Source organism: Perognathus longimembris, chromosome 20, assembly GCF_023159225.1.
Source record: "Perognathus longimembris pacificus isolate PPM17 chromosome 20, ASM2315922v1, whole genome shotgun sequence".
NCBI lineage: Eukaryota > Metazoa > Chordata > Mammalia > Rodentia > Heteromyidae > Perognathus > Perognathus longimembris.
In genome coordinates this window covers 33,342,280-33,362,530 of record NC_063180.1, presented here as the reverse complement: position 1 = coordinate 33,362,530, position 20,251 = coordinate 33,342,280, and the positions used below count along the sequence as shown (strand labels likewise).

Here is a 20,251-nt window from a genome sequence, read left to right as displayed (position 1 = left end):
AGAAAGCTTAATTTCAGTTCAGGCTAATGGGGACGTAGTGGTGGGTGGAAAGGCAGTAATTCTTGACAGGACCTGAGAGTGCTCTGTGTTTGCCCATTGGAAGGCTCCATGATGTATGTTTGTTTTTTTTGAGGCAAGCACTCTTGCCACTAGGCCATATTCCCAACCCCTCCATGGTGTTTTTTTTGTTCAAGTTCTCATAGTAGGTAAGCAGAATTCTACCTTCACACATACATGACTGACAGCTTCATTTTATTGGAGTGCAGTGGTCTGAAAGGTGCTCAGCGTCCTAACCCGCCTCTGCTTCAGATCCACCCATGACTGATAATGGGCGGGAACTGGTCTTAGCAGGCAGTTTTCAGAAAAATGTTGCTTTTGACCCCTGGAAAAGAAGAGAGCATACCTGCACAGGTGCATGTGTGTTTGTTCCAGAAGCCCGTCAGAAAGTTGGGGAACCAAGCTCACACCCTTAGCTTCAATTATCTATTTCTTAGTTCCTGATCTTAATCTAGTGGTGATTCATGTTACTGAGTGTTGTCTACGGCTTGGCCCTAGACCCTTTGCTTGTCTGATGAAAGTTATCACTGTTCCAGTTATCTCTTGCTTACCTTAAGTAGGGACAAAAGTTAAACCCTTTAATTCTCAGTCCCTTCTTCTCATTTTCTCCATATTTTTAAGTGTTGGGAAAGATGTCCTTGTGGTTGGCCAGCATGGTTCATTTCCAGATAAAAGAGGGAGGCCCTGATGACCATGATCAGATGGAAGAAGCATACATCTGTCCCATTGTGTACCACATGATTTTGTGGACCTGACAGGGATGGGAATCTACTTTAGAGGGTGAACACATTAAAATTATGGCCCAGAGAGGAACTAGGTAATGTCAAGATAATTTTTGTTACACTCTCAGAATAAACACATGTACGTGTTAGATGCTGCATATTTCTTGAAATTGCTGAGTTTAAAATTAGAGTTTAGGAGGCAGAGCCCCTAAAGTACACACAGTAAATAAAGTTTATTCACCTCGATTATCATTTTACTGTGGTGATTATTGCAGAGTTTTGATAGCAGTTACAATAGTCAACGCTGTTTTACATATTTTACTGGTCTCCAGGTTTTCAAAATACCTTTTGTTGCCTTTTCTCCCCTCTTAATGCATTAATATACATCAAGTTGATATTGTTGAACTTGATGACTTCAGATTTCTGTATTCTGTTCAGTCATTTAATGAACAGAATATGATGGTTCAGACTCTGTTCCTGCCCCTTCGACATATGTTACCTAGGTTTCAGAACAGGATCACAAGATAATGGAGCTTGTTTTGTTTCTGAGACCTTTAAAATTGAAATATTATCTAAGGCCAACCTAGGAGAAGAGAAGGATTCCTTCAGGGCAGCTACACACTTTGTCTTGTTACGGCTAGCTAACTGCCAGCTGGGAGAGAACCCAACTCCTGTGCTAGTAAAGCTTCTGTAATATTGTTGTTTCCTCAGGAGTCATCCTGAGGGCACACACCGGAGGTCACACCCATTGGGCTTTGTTAGATGAGTTTTTGCTTTTTAAATAAGTGTTCTGGATTGATTCATATACATATGCACTAAGATTTTAAATTTATGCATTACACCTCATTCTTTCAGACAACTTTGGAGACATTTCTCTGGCCATTTTAGGATCTAAGCTGACTCATTTAAAAATAAATTTTATGTTCTTATAATTTCATTTGATTTGTTCAGCTGCAGCTGAACACCACCAAGATGGTAGTTGTCAAAAGAGCTTGTTTTTAGGTACAGAGATTGGCAACCCTTTTCTAGCTCTGCCTTTTATTTCCTTAAGAATGCTTTGTAAAGGTATAGAGGCACACTACCAGTAGATAACACTGAATTTGTTCATCCAAAATCGAAAGCTTTTGGCACCATTCACTTTGAGAATTTCTACCATGGGCAGTGAACATTTCAGGCTCCTGCTTCCATGCCTCAGTGCTGTAACCTAGCATTTCCATGTGTTATGGGGGTCCTTTCTCTGCAAGATACAGCCAAGTTCATTAGGAAATAGCCTGTTTTCTGATGTATCTGCTCTTTGAGGTATCACTGAAGTAATGCTTTTTCCAAATGTTCATTACGTTAGGTTATTAGCCATATGGAACAGTTAATCTTGCAAGCCAGTGTATCTTGTCAGGGTGCTCATGGGCCTAGCAGCCAAACAGTCAAGAACAACTACAAAACCCCATATGTTTAGTATTAGGTTACTGGGAAAGTTATTCTTCATTTAACTATTCTTCCCAATCAAGAAAGCATTTTCAATCAGAACCACAACCCCCCACCCAAAAAAAGTAATTATACAACTAAGCCCTAAATAAATTGAGTTTTCATTCCTCATTATTTTTACAACAGTATTAATGTTTGCATCTTCAGAGCTGTGATCACTGGAGTGTTGTTCTTGGATCTCCCCTCTTTTATTTACTGTCATCTTCAGATATTGGTCCTTGTATTATTTTTTAATAGAGACATTATTTATTTTCTCTTATCTCAAGGAGACAAGCTTGCTTTTCCATCCTTAGTCTAGGAGTTTGGTTTAAAACCACTTTGCTTTTTGTGGCTGATCACAGTCTTTATGCTCCACAGTAATGGGAAAGTATGGCAAACTTGTTAACCTGCCTGACATGCTGTAGTGCTGATGTTCAAAATGATTTTCACAGTAACACTCTTTAAAAATGTATCGCTGTCCTGTTTACATCTGTAGTTTTGTGGTCTGTGAGTCACTTAGGAAAACACAAATTGGCCTCAGAGTCGCCAGTGAGCTTCTCTGTACACATTTGGTATTTAAGAGAACCAGACCCCTTATTTGTTTGGGGCCAAAGCTCTAACTAGCATCAACCACAAGAAAACTTATTCCTCAGCCTTTTCATGTAAGTTTTTTAGAGACTTAAGTTTCCTGAAAATGGAGAGTTTCCAGGAAATTTCCAATGGCTTTTTCTGCAGATTTTCATTACAGTTGCAGAAAAGACATGCCTCAAAGAACCTAAGATTGTAAAGTCACAAGTGGTATGGCAGTATGGAACTACCCACAGATAATGTATGGAAGGATATAATTTAGTGATCTGATGTATATTTATAAGTAATCATGAGAAAGTTACTTAATTTTTCTGGTCTTTCTTTTCTCCTGTATATAATAGGTATCTCTTAAGATTTGTTCCAGTTCGTAAGCATCTAAAATGGTTGGCATAAATGTTGGGGTCTATCTTCTGTGTTGGATCAAAAGGACAATCTTGAGGGACTTAAAAAATTAGATTTTCGGGCTGGGGATATGGCCTAGTGGCAAGAGTACTTGCCTCATATACATGAGGCCCTGGGTTTGATTCCCCAGCACCACATATACAGAAAATGGCCAGAAGTGGCGCTGTGGCTCAAGTGGCAGAGTGCTAGCCTTGAGCAAGAAGAAGCCAGGGACAGTGCTCAGGCCCTAAGTCCAAGCCCCAGGACTGGCAAAAAAAAATTAGATTCTCTTTACCAAAAAAATTGTCAACGATCATTTTTTCCTAAGGTGATTTTTTTTTTAAAGACAATTCAGTGTTTTCTTCGATTGCACTGTTGACTCTTAGGTGATATGTACATTTTAGAGGAAGCACCTATCCTAGCTCCTTTCCCCATCCTGGGACTAAAGGGTAGGAGGATCATTGCTCTTTCTGTTTATGTTGTCTTGCTTCATTTTTCTTTTGATCACTTTTATCCTGTTATACTGACAGCCAATGAAAGTAGCTAGATGTAATGGAAAAATTACAGATCTTAGTAGACTTAAGTGTTTTCTTTTTTGTGTGTATTGGTGCTTGAACTCAGGGCCTTAGGCTTTTGCTTGGCTTTTTGCTCAAGGATGATACCAGAGCCCATGTATGTATGTAGCTTTTGCTTTTTGGGCAATAGTCTCTTATTCTAAATAGTTCATGAGATTCTCCTACCTGCCCCCCACCTCCCACCCCGCCCCGCTTTCCACCCTTGTAAGGCCAGGCATTGTGGGAATTTCCAGACAGGCTCATCATTGGGAGAAGTATGGAGAGAGCACCCATTTGTCCATGAGTGAGTCTCTTTTCTTTAGGCCTGTTGAGCAAAGACTTCGGCAGTAGATTGTCCTGTTGAATTGTGTTCCCTTCTTGTAAGAGATGTTGTGTATTTGAGAAACAAAATAGAGCCTACAAGTCTCTACTGTTTTGCATGCCGAACATAGCAATCAAAGCCAAAAGGTACCCTTGTAGGTAAATGAGTAAGATGTAGCTATCCTGCACATAGACTTGTTGGGAGAAACAAGGAAATGGACTGGGAGTTGACACCTAGGTCATACAGAGCCAGGGGAAGAATTGACTTTGTTCAGGTCTAATTATATTATATCTCTTCTCCTATTTGACACCATGGCATTATAGCACCAGGCATGAAGTGAACTCTGCTGAGCTGTTTCTCTAAAGGGATTTTCCTGTCGACAGCACTGCTTTTCCTTGAATAGGGAGTCAGTCTTTTCATTCCAGTTCCAGGAAGTGATACATGTGTTGTTATTACTTTGCCATGCAACAGTTCCTTGTTGATATTGCCCATATATGCAGCATAATAGGCTATGTTCCTTCTTAGGAGTCATTAGGTTTCCCTAATGGAATGATGGATGAAGGGAAATAGAGCTCTGGCCCTTCTCTCTCATTAGTGCTGAAACCTGGTGCTGTGTCTGCTTTACATCAAGCCCACTGAATTATTTTTCTCCTTATCCAAATGGGCTTTTTACCTCCTTGTGTTAGTAAAAGGATTTCGGATGCATGTAGCTTCTATGTGATTGCTATTGCAGTAACCCATTAAAAGGAATCCCTAGCCAGGCACTAGTGCTTCATGTCTGTAACCCTTAGCTACTTAGGAGGCTGAGATCTGAGGATTGTGGTTCAGAGCCAGCCCAGGCAGGAAAGTCTGTGAGACTCTTATCTCCATTTAATAACCAAAAAATTAGAAGTGAGCTGTAGCTCAGGTGATAGCAAGCATAGCAAGCAAGGTCAAGAAAAAAGCTCAGGGATAGTGCTTAGGCCCCGAGTTCAAGTTCTAGGACTGGCTAAAAAAAAAAAAAGAATCTGTACAAAATACCTTTTCAAGATTGGAATGCCCTTCCAATGCCCCTATGTTTGCTTTTTAGTTCACAGACCTTTAGATTTTGAGAAAAAAAAAGTTCATCATTGACATAACCTGTCTCCTACTCCTGCAGCTTTGCAAGCTTCTGCAAAATTATTAGGGGCTCTTGAAAGAGATGCTGGCTGTCGTGCATACTCTATCTAGCATGTCCCTGCTGGATCCACAGTTTACCCCTTATTCACTTAGTGGCTGCTGTGGTCATCTGACTATCTGGCATGGTGTTCCAGTGTTTGTGTTTGAGTAATGACCCCTAAGTGCAAAGATAGTGATGCCAGTATAATGTTTGGAAGGACACATTAAGTCTGGTAGAAACCCCCCTGTATGTTAGCACTTGTCATTTCAAGCGGTAGGGTTCTGCCATGGATATAGGTGGACTTCAGGAACTAATTGTTGGACTTGCACGACAGAAACTCAAGTTGCTTTGATAATGGATGGGTGGGTCTTACCACACCTAATAGAGCTAGAGGAAGGACAGGCCCATTTCTTTCTTTCTTTCCTTTCTTTCTTTCTTTCTTTCTTTCTTTCTTTCTTTCTTTCTTTCTTTCTTTCTTTCTTTCTTTCTTTCTTTCGTGTTTTATGGAGGCATCGTGGATGTGATACCATTTGAAGGGAGTTTAAAGGTTCCACAGGTTTTCATAAATGGGGAAAAACATTGTGGCTAGATTGAGGGCGTGGATGCTGCAACCAGATGTCAAGGGGCTCATGTGGCTGCAATAGCAGATTTTGCAAGATGTGGAGAAAAGTCAGCAAGAGAGACATAGTGCTTTGCCTCTCCCATAATCAGTCACTTCAGAGCCAAATGCTCTTTATTGCAATGGATCGCAATGGTATTTTCACACTAAGGATAGAGATTGTTTCAGTGACATCTTAAGTTCAGTCCAAATTAGGCACTTGGGGATTAGCCAGGAAAGAAATCTATAAATATCTGCCTTTTCTTCTTTCCCTTTGCCTCAGATGGAAAGGCTCCCCCTGCCTGCACCTCCCACTTAAAGCTGTAACTACTCTATGTTTCCAGTCCTTTCCTGTCCGCCCCCCCCCCCCCCCAAGAACCACTTCTTTGTTAACCAGCTTGATATTTAGATACCCTTGAAACTCCTCTAATCTTAGCTTTGGAGAGCCACCTGTCTTCTCCAGTTACTAGAGGACAGAAAGTTCAACCTTCCCTCCTTGTGCTTTTTTGTCCCATAGTTCAGCACATATGCAGAAGGAATGTGGTGGTCTGACTCAGCAAGTGTTTTGTTCTGTCAGTGCTGACTTGAGTCAAAATGATAATTACTTGGTTTTTATTTTATGTGAACCCTTGTAGGCTGTCTTTGTAATGATTGTCATAAAGCAAAAATATTGTAGAACTAATTCCATACTCATGCCACAAGTACTATATCTGATCCTCTCCAAAATTAGTCCATTTACTGTTTACCCTCATTTCTTTTATCCCCATTTTACCCATGAGAAACTGAGGAGCAGAGGTTCCAGAGGTTTGTGTCATTTGGTCAAGGCTGGCTGGCTCCAGAGTTCTTGTTAGGTTAAGTCATTAAGTTGCTAGCCATCCCTTCACTTCCTTGCATGTCATATTGTGAGACAAAAACATTGTTCTTCTTTAAGTGTATCTTTGTGATAACAACCCTTCCTAAATAAATTCTCACAACTTAGTCTGAGGTAAACAGTTTTGTTGTACTTTAAAAAATTCTATTCCATTAAAATATCTGTCCTAGTTGAATAAAATTATCCAGATACAGACTCAAAACACTAGTCTCCAAGTACTCAGAACCAGGTTTATGGCTTTAGTGAAGAGCAGATGCCCAGGTGAACCTGACAGCAGTACCGTCAGGTTTGTCATGAAGGTTTTTCTCTTTCTACCTTCTTCTTTGTTTTTTGGACATTTGATAAAAGAGCATATTGTATGAATAGTTTTTTTTAATTTTGAAAGCATGACTGTACAATAGTATGTATTTGTCTGTAGAAATGAGGAGTACCTTCCATGTGAAGTTCAATCATTTTCTGGCTTATCTGCTGGAATGACTATGCTAGCTAGTGCTATTTTGTCTATGAAGAGAAGAATGAGAACAAATGATTTTCTAAAGTAATACATATTTGTTTTATATGGGATTTAAATGTTTCCTAAGTTTTCATGTCTCACCAGAACTTTTATCCTTTTAAATCAGAACTTTTTTATTGCTCACTTCTTGTGTGTGGTTTACTAGGTTTAGACTCAGGGCCTTACCTTGCTGTAGAAGTGCTCTGCCTTTTGAGACATGCCTCCTGACCTTTTTGCTTTGTAGTTATTTTTTAGATAAGTCCTATTTTGTTTTGCCCAGGGATGTGGCCTTGATCCATGTCTCCTCTATTTCAAACATAGCTGAAATTACAGGACTGTGCCATCCTTCTTCCAAGCTCATTTGTTAAGATCAGCATGCAATAGTTTTTTTTTTTTTTTCTTTTGCTTTGGGCTGGCCTTGATCTATCTCCACCACTCAAGTAACTGGGACAGTTGATAAAAGAACATATTGTACATATAGATGTGTACCACCCTGACTGGCCTTAGATTACTCAACTTTCTATGTTAACATGATCAGTTTTTTCTCTCTCTTGTCATTATTTCATAATTAAATCTGGCCAGGCATTGTGAGTGTCTTAGGGTGGTGCATGAGAACATGATCTGTTAGTCATCTGGCCTTTGGATATCCTATACAGTTTTTGGCAGAGCAGAAAAATAAGGAAATGACTGTTGCTTTTAAGGAGCTCCTCATACTTGTTAGAGTCAGACTAACAGGGCAGATCACTATAAAGTCAGTGCATCAGAGTCCATACACTGCAGAAATGCAAAGGACAGGTACAGGCAAAGAAAGCTGTATTAGGAAAGCGAGATGTGAAGGGTGGACTTTGGTTAAGGTGGACGGACAAGGGAGGGAATCCCAGGAACTCATAGTCTTAAGAGCCAATGAACTTTGAAATAGGAAGAGCCACATCCTAGTTTTGGAGCTTTGGTGGCACCAACCTTTCATATACTTACCTTGAAAAGTAGTGGAAAATAAGGTTGACCAAAGTTCATGGAGCAATAAGAAATTTTGGCTGAGGAGATTGGATTGAACGAAGCATCTTTTTTCCTGAATTAGAGCACAGATCAGATCACTTCTGTGCTCTGATGTCTCCTCTGGTGCCTGGGGGGCTATGAATAGGGCCTGAACTCTGCGGCATGGTGTCACACACTTCTGCACATGCTTCTGTAAGCTAGGCTGATACTCCTCCAGCCTGGTGTCATAGCACTTATTCATGAGTCTTATCTTTGGGATCAGACACCTTGCTCTCCCTCTGTCAAGGCCTGGTGTTCGTGAACACAGCTACCTTGCTCATACTCTTAGTATGCCATGCCTACCTCCTCTCTCCTGTTTCCCGGTGTTAAACTCCCATTAAAGGAAATTTCCTTCCTAATCACTGCATCTAAAGATCCAAAGATTAATTGCTAACCAGGCAGTCTTGGATTTTGTGCAGTTTCACTGCTGTATCTTTCCAAGGATCCAGAAATAGCTTATGCATTTTCATCTTTTAATTATATTTTATGATACAAAACCCTTTACAATACACCCTTAAATATTTATTGCCTGGATAATCTATTTAGGCTCACATTTAGTACCTAGTTACTAACTGGCCACGACAGGCTCATGATGACAAAATCCCATTAGGAAATTCTGGTCTGTTAATGTTCTCAGTTGTTTGCTTTACCTCATTGTTTTATAGGAGCTTTTTTATATTCCTATTTCGATCGTATGGAAAGGGAGCTTCTTGTTTCCATTTCATTGTCCAAACACTCTGTCCTATTTGCCTGCTCTTTCTATGAGCAGCCTTTCTCCATGGTGTCACCAGTGTCTGCACTCAAGATTTTCTCTGGTAGATTCAAAAGGACATTCATACCTGTTACACAGCGATCACTTTATGTTTAATGGTTTTTTTTCTCTCTTAAATGTTACTGAATTCTCCAAGGTAAGATAATAAAGGGATTTGCTGAAAGTACTTATCTTTAAGGGAAATGTGTCCTAAGAGAAAATTAGCAAAGGTTGAGTGCTTACTAGTGAAATGGTAGAATATTTAAATATAGCACTTAAGAACCCTAGGGTTTCACCAGCACTTCCCTCATTCACACACATCTGTGAAACGATTCATAGCAAAACCCACTTTTTTTCTTGGCTTTTCACAGCAGTTGGTATTACTTAGCATTCTTTCTATGAAATATTTTCTTTTAGTTTATTTTCTGTCACCTCTATATCTTGATTCCCTAATCTGTATACCTAGTCCCAACTGTTCTCCTTAGTTCCAGGGTCCTACATTCCTTCACCTACTGACCCCAGTGCCTCTTGGGTATCTCTGTGGTCTTACGCTGCCACCTTGTAGGTATTTCTGCAGGGCAGAAACCTGGTCAGCCTCACACTTTGCCTTCATTCAAGGCTAGTGCTGTTACTTGAGCCACAGTTTACTTCTGGCTTTTTGGTGGTTAATTGAAAGAGTATCATGGACTTTGCTGCCTAGGCTAGCTTCGAAGTGGGATCCTCAGCTCTCAGCTTCCTGATTAGCTAGGATTATAGGCGTGAGCCTTTAGTTATTTTTTAGGTAGTGTTGCACATTTTTTGCCTAGGCTGGTCTGGAGGTGATTCTCTGATATTACATGTTCCAGCTCTGTTGTTGAGATGAATGTCTCACTAACTTTCTGTCAAAGCTGGCTTGGAATCTCAATCTTCTTGATACCGAGTCACTGAGATTATAGGCATGAGGTACCACTGCCAGTCTCTCCTCCCTCCTTTTATTTCACAAATCTATTAGTAATTTTAGTAAAAATTAACATTTGTTTTGGTTTCATGAGATAGATTTCTGGTCAAGAGTGCAAGTTTGTGAAGTGACTCTGTTCTTAGATGTTTCCATCTTAACCTATTTTTGTTCTTGTTTTAATTATTGCTTTTGTTGTCAAATTGTTGCTTCCAGTTAAATTGCTTCATGATTTCTTCCTGGAAGAGCCATGAGGGTTAAAAAATGCAAAGGAGCCACTTGCTACTAGTTTCTTCCTGCTTTACTACTTTTCCCTTTGGAGACCTGAGACCTCCAGGTCTGTGTTGGTTGAAATGGCAAAGGGAAGGGCAGGCTTCCCTCCCTTGACAGCAGCACTTAAACTCCTCCATGTCAATGTAAAAGGAAGTCCTAGGGAGAGCCAGGTGTTTGCAGCCATTCTATAGTCAAGTTGTCTCTTTTCCTTGAAGGAATCTGTTCTGAGCAAACAAAATTTACAGAAGTGGAGGTTAAGATGTCCTATCTATATTCTAATAAATTTTGTCACTAACAAAGGCACACTACTAGGTGACATTCTATTTTCAAGTATGATCATAGATTAATGCAAATTCTTGCCTCTGAAATCCTCCCTCCCTCCCTCCCTCCCTCCCTCCCTCCCTCCCTCCCTCCCTCCCTCCCTCCCTCCCTCCCTCCCTCCCTCCCTCCTTCTCTCCCTCCCCTCTCTCCCTCCAAGAGTGGAAAACCTAAAAGCAGAAATGATTTCTGCAGTGTATCTTAGGTAAGTTTTGAAGACAGTATCTTGATTCTTATTTTTAATCTCATGACATCCTTTTATGTCAGGGAATAGAGATTTCTTAGTGTCTGGCTGACAGTGTTGGAGCAAGAAAGACTTTCTGATATGATACAGCTTGAACCCTTCCATTTTTAATTCTAGGAATCTACATCCATCAGATGAACGTGTTTCAAGTTGATTGGGGCTACACAGTGGCATATCAGGGAAAAGAGAGGACCCTTGGGTTTTTCCCTGCAGAGACTAAATTAATCTTTGACCAATCCCCACTCACCTGCAATTGCTTCTGTTCATTGGTGGTTTCAGGATAAACATTTAGTCCTGCCTGTCCCCCTTAACTTATGCTTTCCTACTCCACCCTCACTTTTTTGGGGGTGGGGGGCACTTCAGCATCCTTTCCACTAGGTGGCATCCTAATTCAGAAACTTTGCTGTGGTACTTGGGGTGGGCTTCTGTTCTATCTGGAGCCAAAGCAGAGGCCTTACAGTGTTGACCTAAAAGAACATCTAAATAATTGGGTGAGGTATTCAACCTTGTAATCAATCAAAGAAAGGGCAAATATTACTAACCTCCTTTAAATCTGTAACTCTCAGCTCTGGTTTAGATATGAAACGATTGGTTGCTGTGTTTCAAAACCATAACAAAGTAGCTGTTCATGGTTCCAGATGTTTTTGATAAAAACTTGGAATTGTCACATCAGCAGGAAAAGCACCGAACTGCAGACTCTGTCTTCTGCTGGGGTTCTGGGCAGGTCCAGGGGGAAAACAGACTTTTCCCATCCAAAGTATTTGTTCTCCAAGATCTACACAAGGACAACTTTAAATTACCCTTCTATTATATTTATGTGTGAAGAAAATGTAGATTTTTTTTTTTTGGCATGTAGCACACAAAGCCAGCTGAAGGTTAATCAATATTCTTGAATAGAAGAAATCTGAACTACTTCAGAGAATTACATTGTTTTTGAAACACATGCCTCTGGTAGTATAAACTTTCCCAGAACAGAGATGTTGTTTTCTTATTGCTTCTGTTCGCCTCTTCAGCAAGGGACAAAGTATCTAGTCAATTGATACAGATTATCTTCAATAAGTCACTATTTGGATGAGGTTAGGACAGAAAAGTTTTATGGGAATTAAAGCATTTCTGATCCCTAGAGAAGTCCCTGGGAACTTTGGAAGCAGGAAACACTTGATTCTAATTAGGACTGGAGGGAGTGGCAGTAAGGAGCTGAGGACAGAGGGGAGGCAGCCTTGTCCTTCATAGGGGAAGAAAGAAGAAAGCTCATATATAGAAAAGTTAATAGTTACTTTTTTCTATACACTGAAGCCTGTAAGATCTTTCAGTCATGCCCTAGACCACACAGTTTGGAAATCTTAGTAAATTCCTGGCCAGATTTCCATGATTTTGGAAAGCCTGAGCAAGAATTTTATTTACAACTTTAAAAATCTGTCTAATTGCTTTGTTTCTACTTTTTTTGTTGTTGTTTTTTTTTGTTGTTGTTGTTTTTAGCATCATCTCTACTGAAAAGTAACTCTGAACATGCTGGCACATAGAGCCATGGCTTGCTTTCTGGTAGTACAGCCTGTAATAAGGGATGGGGGAGTAGAATGCCTTGTAGTTAGATGTAGCTGAGACTGTGATAACATTAATAGATAGATCGAGAACAATCCTGCAGTCTTTGCTGCGTTTGTTGTATTTAGCTCCTTCAAGCGTAATGCCTGACGTAACGAGATGGAGACTCATCAGACCTTCTGTACCTTATAGCTCCTAAAAAACACCTTTTACCAACTTTGCAATATTGACAGAAATTGAAGTGCTAAATCTCTTTTCTTCCTTTCTGTTGCCATATTTGAAACCCAACATTTATATTCTCCCAGTCTGCCTAAGGATTGCTCTGAACAGTTAGGAAAAATGTATGTCATTCTTTCTGGAAAGAGAAAATTCTTCTTTAGGGTGTTTTTCCTCCCTTTTTTTCTTTTCTTTATTTTTTTTAACCTTTATTTTTTGCTTCTTTTCCACTCATTTGCAGTCCAAGTAGGAGAGTGTCTGAAGTGAGTGGATGATTCTAGACTAGATCCACCCCTGAAGATGTCGGGTAGGGTAGTAGCCAGAATGGTAGCAAAGTAGGCAAATGAAGTAACAGTTATGTACAAAGGTCGGCTAAAGTGCTGAAAGCATCCATGGGGGAGAAAGTCCCAACCAGCAGACTCTTAGAAGAATGTTAACTAGTGCTTGCTTCGGCAGCACATATACTGAAATTGGAACGATACAGAGAAGATTAGCATGGCCCTGCGCAAGGATGACACGCACATTTGTGACACATTCCATATTTTTGTATCCCCTTCCTGTGGTTGTACCTGCACTATCACTGTATCTTATCTGAGTACATTGGAAACTGTATATACCGGTATTAAAACTAGGAAGGTGAAAGGGAATACCAAAATCGAGAGACACAGGATAAAAAGACAAACAACTACAAAAGCAATACTTGCAAAACTGTTTGGTGTAAACCAACTGAACAACTCATGGGGGGAGAAGGGAAGGGGGAGGGGGGAGGAGGGAATGAGGGAGGAGGTAACAAACAGTACAAGAAATGTATCCAGTGCCTAATGTATGAAACTAACCTCTCTGTACATCACTTTGACAATAAATAAGAAAAAAAAAAGAATGTTAACACACACACACACATGCTCACACTCACTCGCTTATTCTATCTATACCTTTTCTCTCATTTTGTTTAAAGCTCCTCTGTCATTCTTCCCTCTGAGCCCCAACCTTAAAGGAAAAACTGAATTCTTAGTGAGTTCTAAACATTGCCAGACATTTTCATAGCCACTTTTGGGTCCTAGAGACACAACTGTGAAATACTTGGCTAACATTTTTCTCATATGAAATCATTGGTTTGCATGTGGCAAGTATATACTTCCTTCAGTAGATTCAGTGTTCTATATGTCCTGGAAGAGCTGAGTTGTTGTACAGACTTGTGGTGTTTAGGATGACACCCCCTTCCTTTATTAGCATACCACCCTGACATCAAAGGGCTTGCTTCTCCTAGCAATGCCTGACAGAGCCATTTTCCTAGGGAGTTGTGTGGGGAGGTGGAGCAGGAGGAAGCCAGTTGGAAAAGGAAGCCTTGTTTTTCTCCTCTTGGTCTGTAGATGAATCATGTTCCCACCACTGCAATTAGGTTTTCAAACCTCCAAGGCTGCGGGTGCAGAGCTGAAAGGGCAAGCAGTGACGTTCTTGAGAGCGAAGGAAAGGGGGGAGGAGGCTGGCGCGGGAAGGGCTGGCCAGAGGAGGAGAGCAGCCAGAGGAGTGGTCTGTTTTTCCTTTTACTCTTCGATATTTTCAACTTAAATCAAAACCAAGCCCAGGTCCAGCTGCCTGTTGAGCAAGAGACAGACTCTTTGAAAAGCATCGCCAGCTTTTGTCTTTTTTTTTTTCTATAAGGAAAAATTGGTTCTCCTTATCTTTATTATTGTTCTAAGGGGGAAAACTAGAGCGAATTTTTCACATAATCTCTTTGAAATAGAATTGTTTCCTTTTTCTCCCCATCTCTGTCATCTTGGCAAAGTACATACCGGGTTTTTATTGTCTGCTTTTTTTTTCTTCCCCCGCCCCCCCCACCCCCCACGTGTCAACCACTATGCTTAGTCGATTTGGTCCTGAGTTTTTCACTGGAGTCAGCGATGGACGCGGTCTGTGCCTCTCTTGTCAGGATCTGTACGACAGAGACCTTGGGGAATCCATTGCTTATATTATGAATTATAAGATCATCCCAGCACTCTGAAGTTGCCACGAAGTTCTCAGTCAGTTCAAGGAGTTGGATTCTACTTGGTTTCTTTTTTAATTTTTCTTTTCTTTGTTCTTTTTTTTTTGCCCCTGAGGGCTTTTTGTATAAAGAAATCTGGAAGGCAGAGCTCTTTCGCTCACTGTGAGAAATTTGGACTTCTGGCTTGTTTGACCACATTGGTCCCCAGATTAACAGTGGGTATACTTCTTGCGTTTTCTGTCTCCTCTTCTGTATCTGGACAAAATGTATGAACGGCACAAGAGGCGCTATAGCCTGTATGACATCTCCAAGGTGGACAGGACGGTGGATGTGGTGCTGCTGAAGGTAAGAGGCAGGCCTCATCCTGTCTGTCTCAGGCTGTTCACTCTCTTTCAGCCCAGCAGTGGTGTCCCTTGGCCTTCCCATACTGGGGGAAAGTCTGGGCCAATAGAGGGTTAGAGGGCAAGGGTGTGATCTGAAGGTCCTTAAAAGCAACATAAACAGTGAACCACCAATATGTTTTTACTTTTAGGTGGAGTCTGATGTTCAGGAGAATGTCACACTTTTGAAAATCACTAAGGAAGAAATGACCTTCAGACTTGCTCTTTCATGGGGTCTCTGTATCTTTGGCTGCCTGCCCTGCCCTGCCCTCCCTCCCTCCTTCCCCATTTGTCTATCTGGGTCTTTTTCTCAGTGAGTCTTTCTTCTTTGACTCTCTATCTTTCTCGCTGTTAGTCCTTTCTGAGTTGTGCCACTGCTGTCTCTTCCCTTACTTTTCCAGGGACCACGTTTATTTCTTTAGGAAGGGTTTTCTGTAAAGCTGTTCATTAATGTGGCCTCACCGCCCTCTGGCTTGTCTGGCTGCTTTTCAGATATCCCATCTGACTGTTGATAGCTGTATTTGTTTGTTTTCTGAGGATTAGCCATGTTGGGCGTGTGAGCCGGATGGGGGTGGGAAATCTGGACAGCTAACAGCTCAGGGAAGACATCCTTGTCTCTAAAATTAGTCTGAACTTCTCTAGTCAGGAAAATGGGAGTCTGGGAATGTTAGACAACTCATGGAGCACTTTTTGGAAGTTTAGTGGCTTTCTGGAAGAGGCAGGGAATATTGGAATCCAACCAAGTGCTTCACAGATGCTCACAGAACCTGGGTCTGGACTGGGTGAGGGGTGATTCCAGGCAGAGTTTAGTGTATTGCTTGTGTCAAGGATTCAGTGGAGTACGTGATATTGCCTGATTTTGCTTTTTGTTATTTTTATTTCTGGGGATAGGTGGGAATAGTACTATAGTTTGAACTCAGGGAGTCATACTTGCAGGAGCTCTACCACTTGTGCCATGACTCCAGCCTTTTTGGGTTGAATTACTTTTCATATAGGAGGATCTCATATCCCAAGGTTTGTATCTTCACCTGCAAGCTTATTTCCAACTCCCAAGTAACTGTGATGACAAGCATGAATGATCACTTTGAGCTTTTCTTTTGAAACAGGGGTATTGTTAGGTATCCTGGGTTGGATTCAAACTCATTATCCTCCTTCCTCAGCTTCCCAAGTACTGAGATTACAGGCCAGTGCTGCCATGCCCAGTGACTCTCTACTTTTTTTTCCCTCTGGGTGAGTCAGGCTAAAAAATGATTTGGATGAGGCATGAGGTGGAGGAGGCGTGGTTTGTGGTGGAGTATTGCGAGGGTCCCCTCCATAATAACTGTCTGATGGTTATCTGACTTGCCAGGCCTCGGCCAACACTGCCTGGTATTTGACCTTGTTCCAAGATAATGGTTTTATTTCTCTGAAATCTAATTTCCTTTAAGAAATAGCAATGGTGTTTTAAATTGTCCTCCATGTTGTATTTAGAAGAGCTTAGCTTTTAGAACCTTTCTTTGCATGCTGTCACAAGGAACAACATACGTTAAAAACAATGAGCTGGTATGTAGCTCTCTACATTGCAAGAGTCCTAGATGTTATTTTTCTACTGGAAGAAGTCTTGGGTGTTATTTTGATCACTTCTTTTCCAGTATAGGCACTTAGATACATACATGATAGCATGTGAGTTCATTTTGTCACAATTTTTAGCAGTTTCTTGCATATTTTTCCCCCCAGAGCTAAGGACCAAACTTGGGGCCTTGCACTTGCCAAACAGGTGCTCTTCTGCTGAGTTAAATACCCAGCCCCTTCTCCCATAATTTATTCTCATTTACTCCTTCGTTCCCTATTACTAGTGTTCTCCAGTTATTTTTGCAAAACCACTTTGAATTTCACTATCTTCTCTGTCAGCATTAAGAAATAATTGTTGGACTCACTGGATACTATGTTGAAGATGAACTGTACAACTTGTGGGTAGAGGGTAGGAGGGAAAAGCTGGGAGAGAGCGAAGGAAGGGGTGATATTGTGCAAAAAGAAATGTGCTCATTACCCGACTTATGTAACTAACCCTTCTGTAATTACCTTTATAACAATTAAATAATTGTTGGGTATACATGCACATGTACATGTTTTTGGCTCTACTCTTATTGTGTAGAAAGTTTATTTGTTTTTATACAAATGAGTTTGTCTTTGTTCGTCTGTTCGCTCAGAACAATGTGTCTAAATCATATGAAAAGGCTCTACAAGTATGAAATGGTAAGTTAGGAATTCATAAGCCTTTTGTTCTGTAGGTTGTGTTTAGTTTACTGTTAGATTTAATACTTGATAACCAGAATACAGGTGAAATAAGGTAATAATCACAAGGTTTCAATTGTGAGCCTTTTACTTTGTTATTCTACATTTACAACTGGAATCCCTCCAGTTGGCATTCTCACAGTTCACTAAATTAGCTTTGGAATTCTCATTTTGTGCTATATACTCATACTTTCTTTTGGTTTTTAGGCATTCTGGGTGATATCCATCCTTTGTCAGTTCTGTGTAGTTAATTTCATGGAAGTGCTTCTATACCCAGACTTTCCCTGAAGAGTTCCCCAAAGCTAGATGCATTGGTCTTTATCCTCAGATCAGCTGTTTTGCCATTGTTTCCCAATTTTCCCAAAGTATTATCTTCTTACAGTATTCTATAAATGATAAAACCTAGCAATACACACACATATACACCTCTGGACATGATATTCCATTGCTTTCTCTTTCCTGATGTTTACATGGCTTCTAGTTCTTCTGATATTTGTTTGGTAACTATGAATCATAAGCTAAAAATGGATATGGAAGAATGTTCTTGTTGCCAGGGACCCTTTAGGACCAGCATCCTAATTTTTCCAATGTCCTTCAGAAAGCCAATGTTCACTTCCTGTTAGTGATTGGTAAGAGCTTCTGGTAGCCAAGGATTGGCATTCCTAGAGAACAGCAACTATCAGAAACTTACTATAAAACTAGTATATCAAAAGGAAGGGTGTCAATAATGTGTGACAGAATTTGTTAATCTAGGATTAACTGCAGATTATACTGGTTTTAGCGAGGAGCCACTCTGTTTTTATTAATTTTACAAGTTTAGGTACCTGGGGAAACAAACTAGTAATAGTAACATGATTCTTAATGTTACTGATAATTTATTGGGGACATTTTTTTGGGGGGGGGTAGCTAGTTAATTTGGAATAACTCAGGGCTGGGAATGTGGTTTAGTGGTAGAGTGCTTGCCTAGCATGCTTCATGAAGGCGAAGGCCTGGGTTTGATTCCTCAGTACTGTATAAACAGAAAAGGCTGGAAGTGGTGCTATGGCTCAAGTGGTTGACCTTTAGCCTTGAGCAAAGAAGCTCAGGAACAGTGTCCAGACCTTGTTCAAGCCACAGGACCGGCAACACAAAAACAGAATAACTCAGTACTTAAAAAAAAGATTTGCAGTGTTCTGTGTGTTGAATGGGAGTATTTATAGAAGGCAAGGCCACATTAGGTAAAGCTTAGAAGGATAGTGTGTCTGTACAAAGCCTGCTATCGTTTCCCTGAGAAGTTCACGTTTTAAAAGTTTGCCTCCACATTATGGCAAAAGGAAAAGACACCAGGGGGCTAAGGATTGAAGCCACTCAGCATATCTACTGAGTTACGATTTGATGTGATTCCCTGACCATACTGACTCAGATGTTGGCTTTCATGTCCGGACAGTGGGTTTTCCCTTCCTTTTGTTGAGTCTTGCAGCTTGGGCTTCATCTCCTGAGGCAGTGGCAAAGGAAGTGAGTATTGGCAGTGGCTTCCAAGGCTTGGTGTCACCATGAGTTGTTATTAGGTTGTTTGTTCAGACATAAGCAATAGCAACAGCATTGCCAATAACAAAGAAAGAAACAAAGAAAACACATACCACTATTTTCAGACTGGGGAACACATGGTAGGCGTGGTTTCAGTTATCACAACAGGTTTTAGGCTTGATGGCATGAATGAAAAGTCACCGGGGTGGGTCTGACTTTTCTTCTGAGGTCCCTTTCATCACCCCATGTTCTATACACACTGTAACCCATCAGAACTTTGGATGTTGAGTGTCTGTCTGTGGTGCCTGTGAGCTACTTTTCATGACCCAGTCTGTGGACAAAGGAAAGTGAGCGACAATGTTGGTTTCCTAGCTAAATGATCAGTAGTGTATTTTTGTGACTTAACCTCTTCAAATGACGTAGATATATTTCTTAACACTAAGCCAAGCTCCTAGCCCTTGACTTCTACATTTCCAACTAGTTGGATGATCTTAGGTTAGAATCTACCTTTACTACCCACTTTTCCTGTCCTATATTTTATTCATAGTTCAGTGATTCCTAAGGGCAAAGTCTGAAAGATGGGCTTATAACCATATCTTCATTTTTCTCTGAACCTCAAATTATTAGCAGTTTTACATTTCTTCTAAACATCAGAATCTCTTGCCAACCCTGGTTTCAGAACTGTCTAGTGGCTATTGACAGTACACCTAACCAGCTTAACAGTTACTGTAAACTCCACTGCCTTCAGAATTCCATTTTGGGAAACTTGTTTGAGAGGAAGCCTTCTTTTATTTAATCAGACTACTTGGTATCTTTTGCTGGCATGAAGGACAAGATTAAGATGCCTTACTGTGTATGTGCACTGTCTGGCCTGTTGGAAAATGTTTCCAGTGGAGTGGCGTGGGATAGTGTAGAAGGTGCGTTGGTGGTCTGTGAGTGAGACAGAGACAGGATTCCTTGATGAAAAGATTGGAAGCTAGGGTGGAATTCAGAAGGAAGGAAGGTTTGTCATCCAGTTTGTATCTCTGAAGCAGCTCATGTAAACATCAAGAGCAATATTCTCCACACATGAACATGATAGGCTTGGTGTTACTGATACACAGGATGTGGTTGAAAATGCTGATACATGTTTTGACATTCTTTCTGCACACATTGCAGCATGGAAGTTTGTCCTCTGGTTAATGGCACTGGCTAGGACTGGTAGCATCTGGCTCAGCTTACTGGCTCTGACTTTGGCTTTGTGGGCAGCATCATAGTTTTTTTCAGACAGCTTGCATATCTGAAACTGCAGCAGACTCCTTAAAATTGTGAAAAAAATCTATATAGCATAGTCCAGCGTTTAAACCATTTTTAGGTATAAAGCTTAGTGTAACAAAGTACCTTTGTATTTTTGTGTAACCAGCACCATCAGCCTTCTTCACATTCTTCCCAAGCTGAAATTTTGCACCTGTTAAACAATAATTCCCCAAATCCCCCTACCCCCTAGCCTCTTGGCAACCACCATCTATTTTTTATCTCTAGTTTTTCCTCATACAGTGGAGCCATACAACATTTGTCCTTTTGTGATTGTCTTTTGAAGCTTATTACCTTCAAAGTTCATCTAAGTCAT

At 40.7% G+C, this 20,251-nt stretch overlaps 1 protein-coding gene, 1 long non-coding RNA gene and 1 other non-coding gene across 7 annotated transcripts in view; 2 read left to right on the top strand and 1 right to left on the bottom strand.

Annotated features, from left to right (window-relative positions):
* The window catches only part of Akap13 (A-kinase anchoring protein 13), a 181,892-nt gene that overhangs the window by 93,136 nt on the left and 68,505 nt on the right, over positions 1 to 20,251 (top strand). The window contains exon 1 of one of the 5 annotated variants that reach the window (XM_048368859.1): positions 13,390 to 14,827. The exons of the other annotated variants lie outside the window; for them this stretch is intronic. Within the exon in view, the coding sequence (XP_048224816.1) occupies positions 14,747 to 14,827 (81 nt within the window). The 5' untranslated portion in view covers positions 13,390 to 14,746. Of the gene's footprint in view, positions 1 to 13,389; positions 14,828 to 20,251 lie in introns of those variants that run through there. 5 annotated transcript variants of the gene reach the window in all.
* Positions 189 to 18,300, bottom strand: LOC125368038. Its single transcript, XR_007214206.1, has 3 exons — positions 18,286 to 18,300; positions 15,196 to 15,206; positions 189 to 1,139 (listed from the first exon to the last, which is right to left on the bottom strand). It is a non-coding gene; the product is annotated as an uncharacterized LOC125368038 (long non-coding RNA).
* On the top strand, positions 12,939 to 13,044 carry LOC125339197. Its single transcript, XR_007208483.1, has one exon. It is a non-coding gene; the product is annotated as a U6 spliceosomal RNA (small nuclear RNA).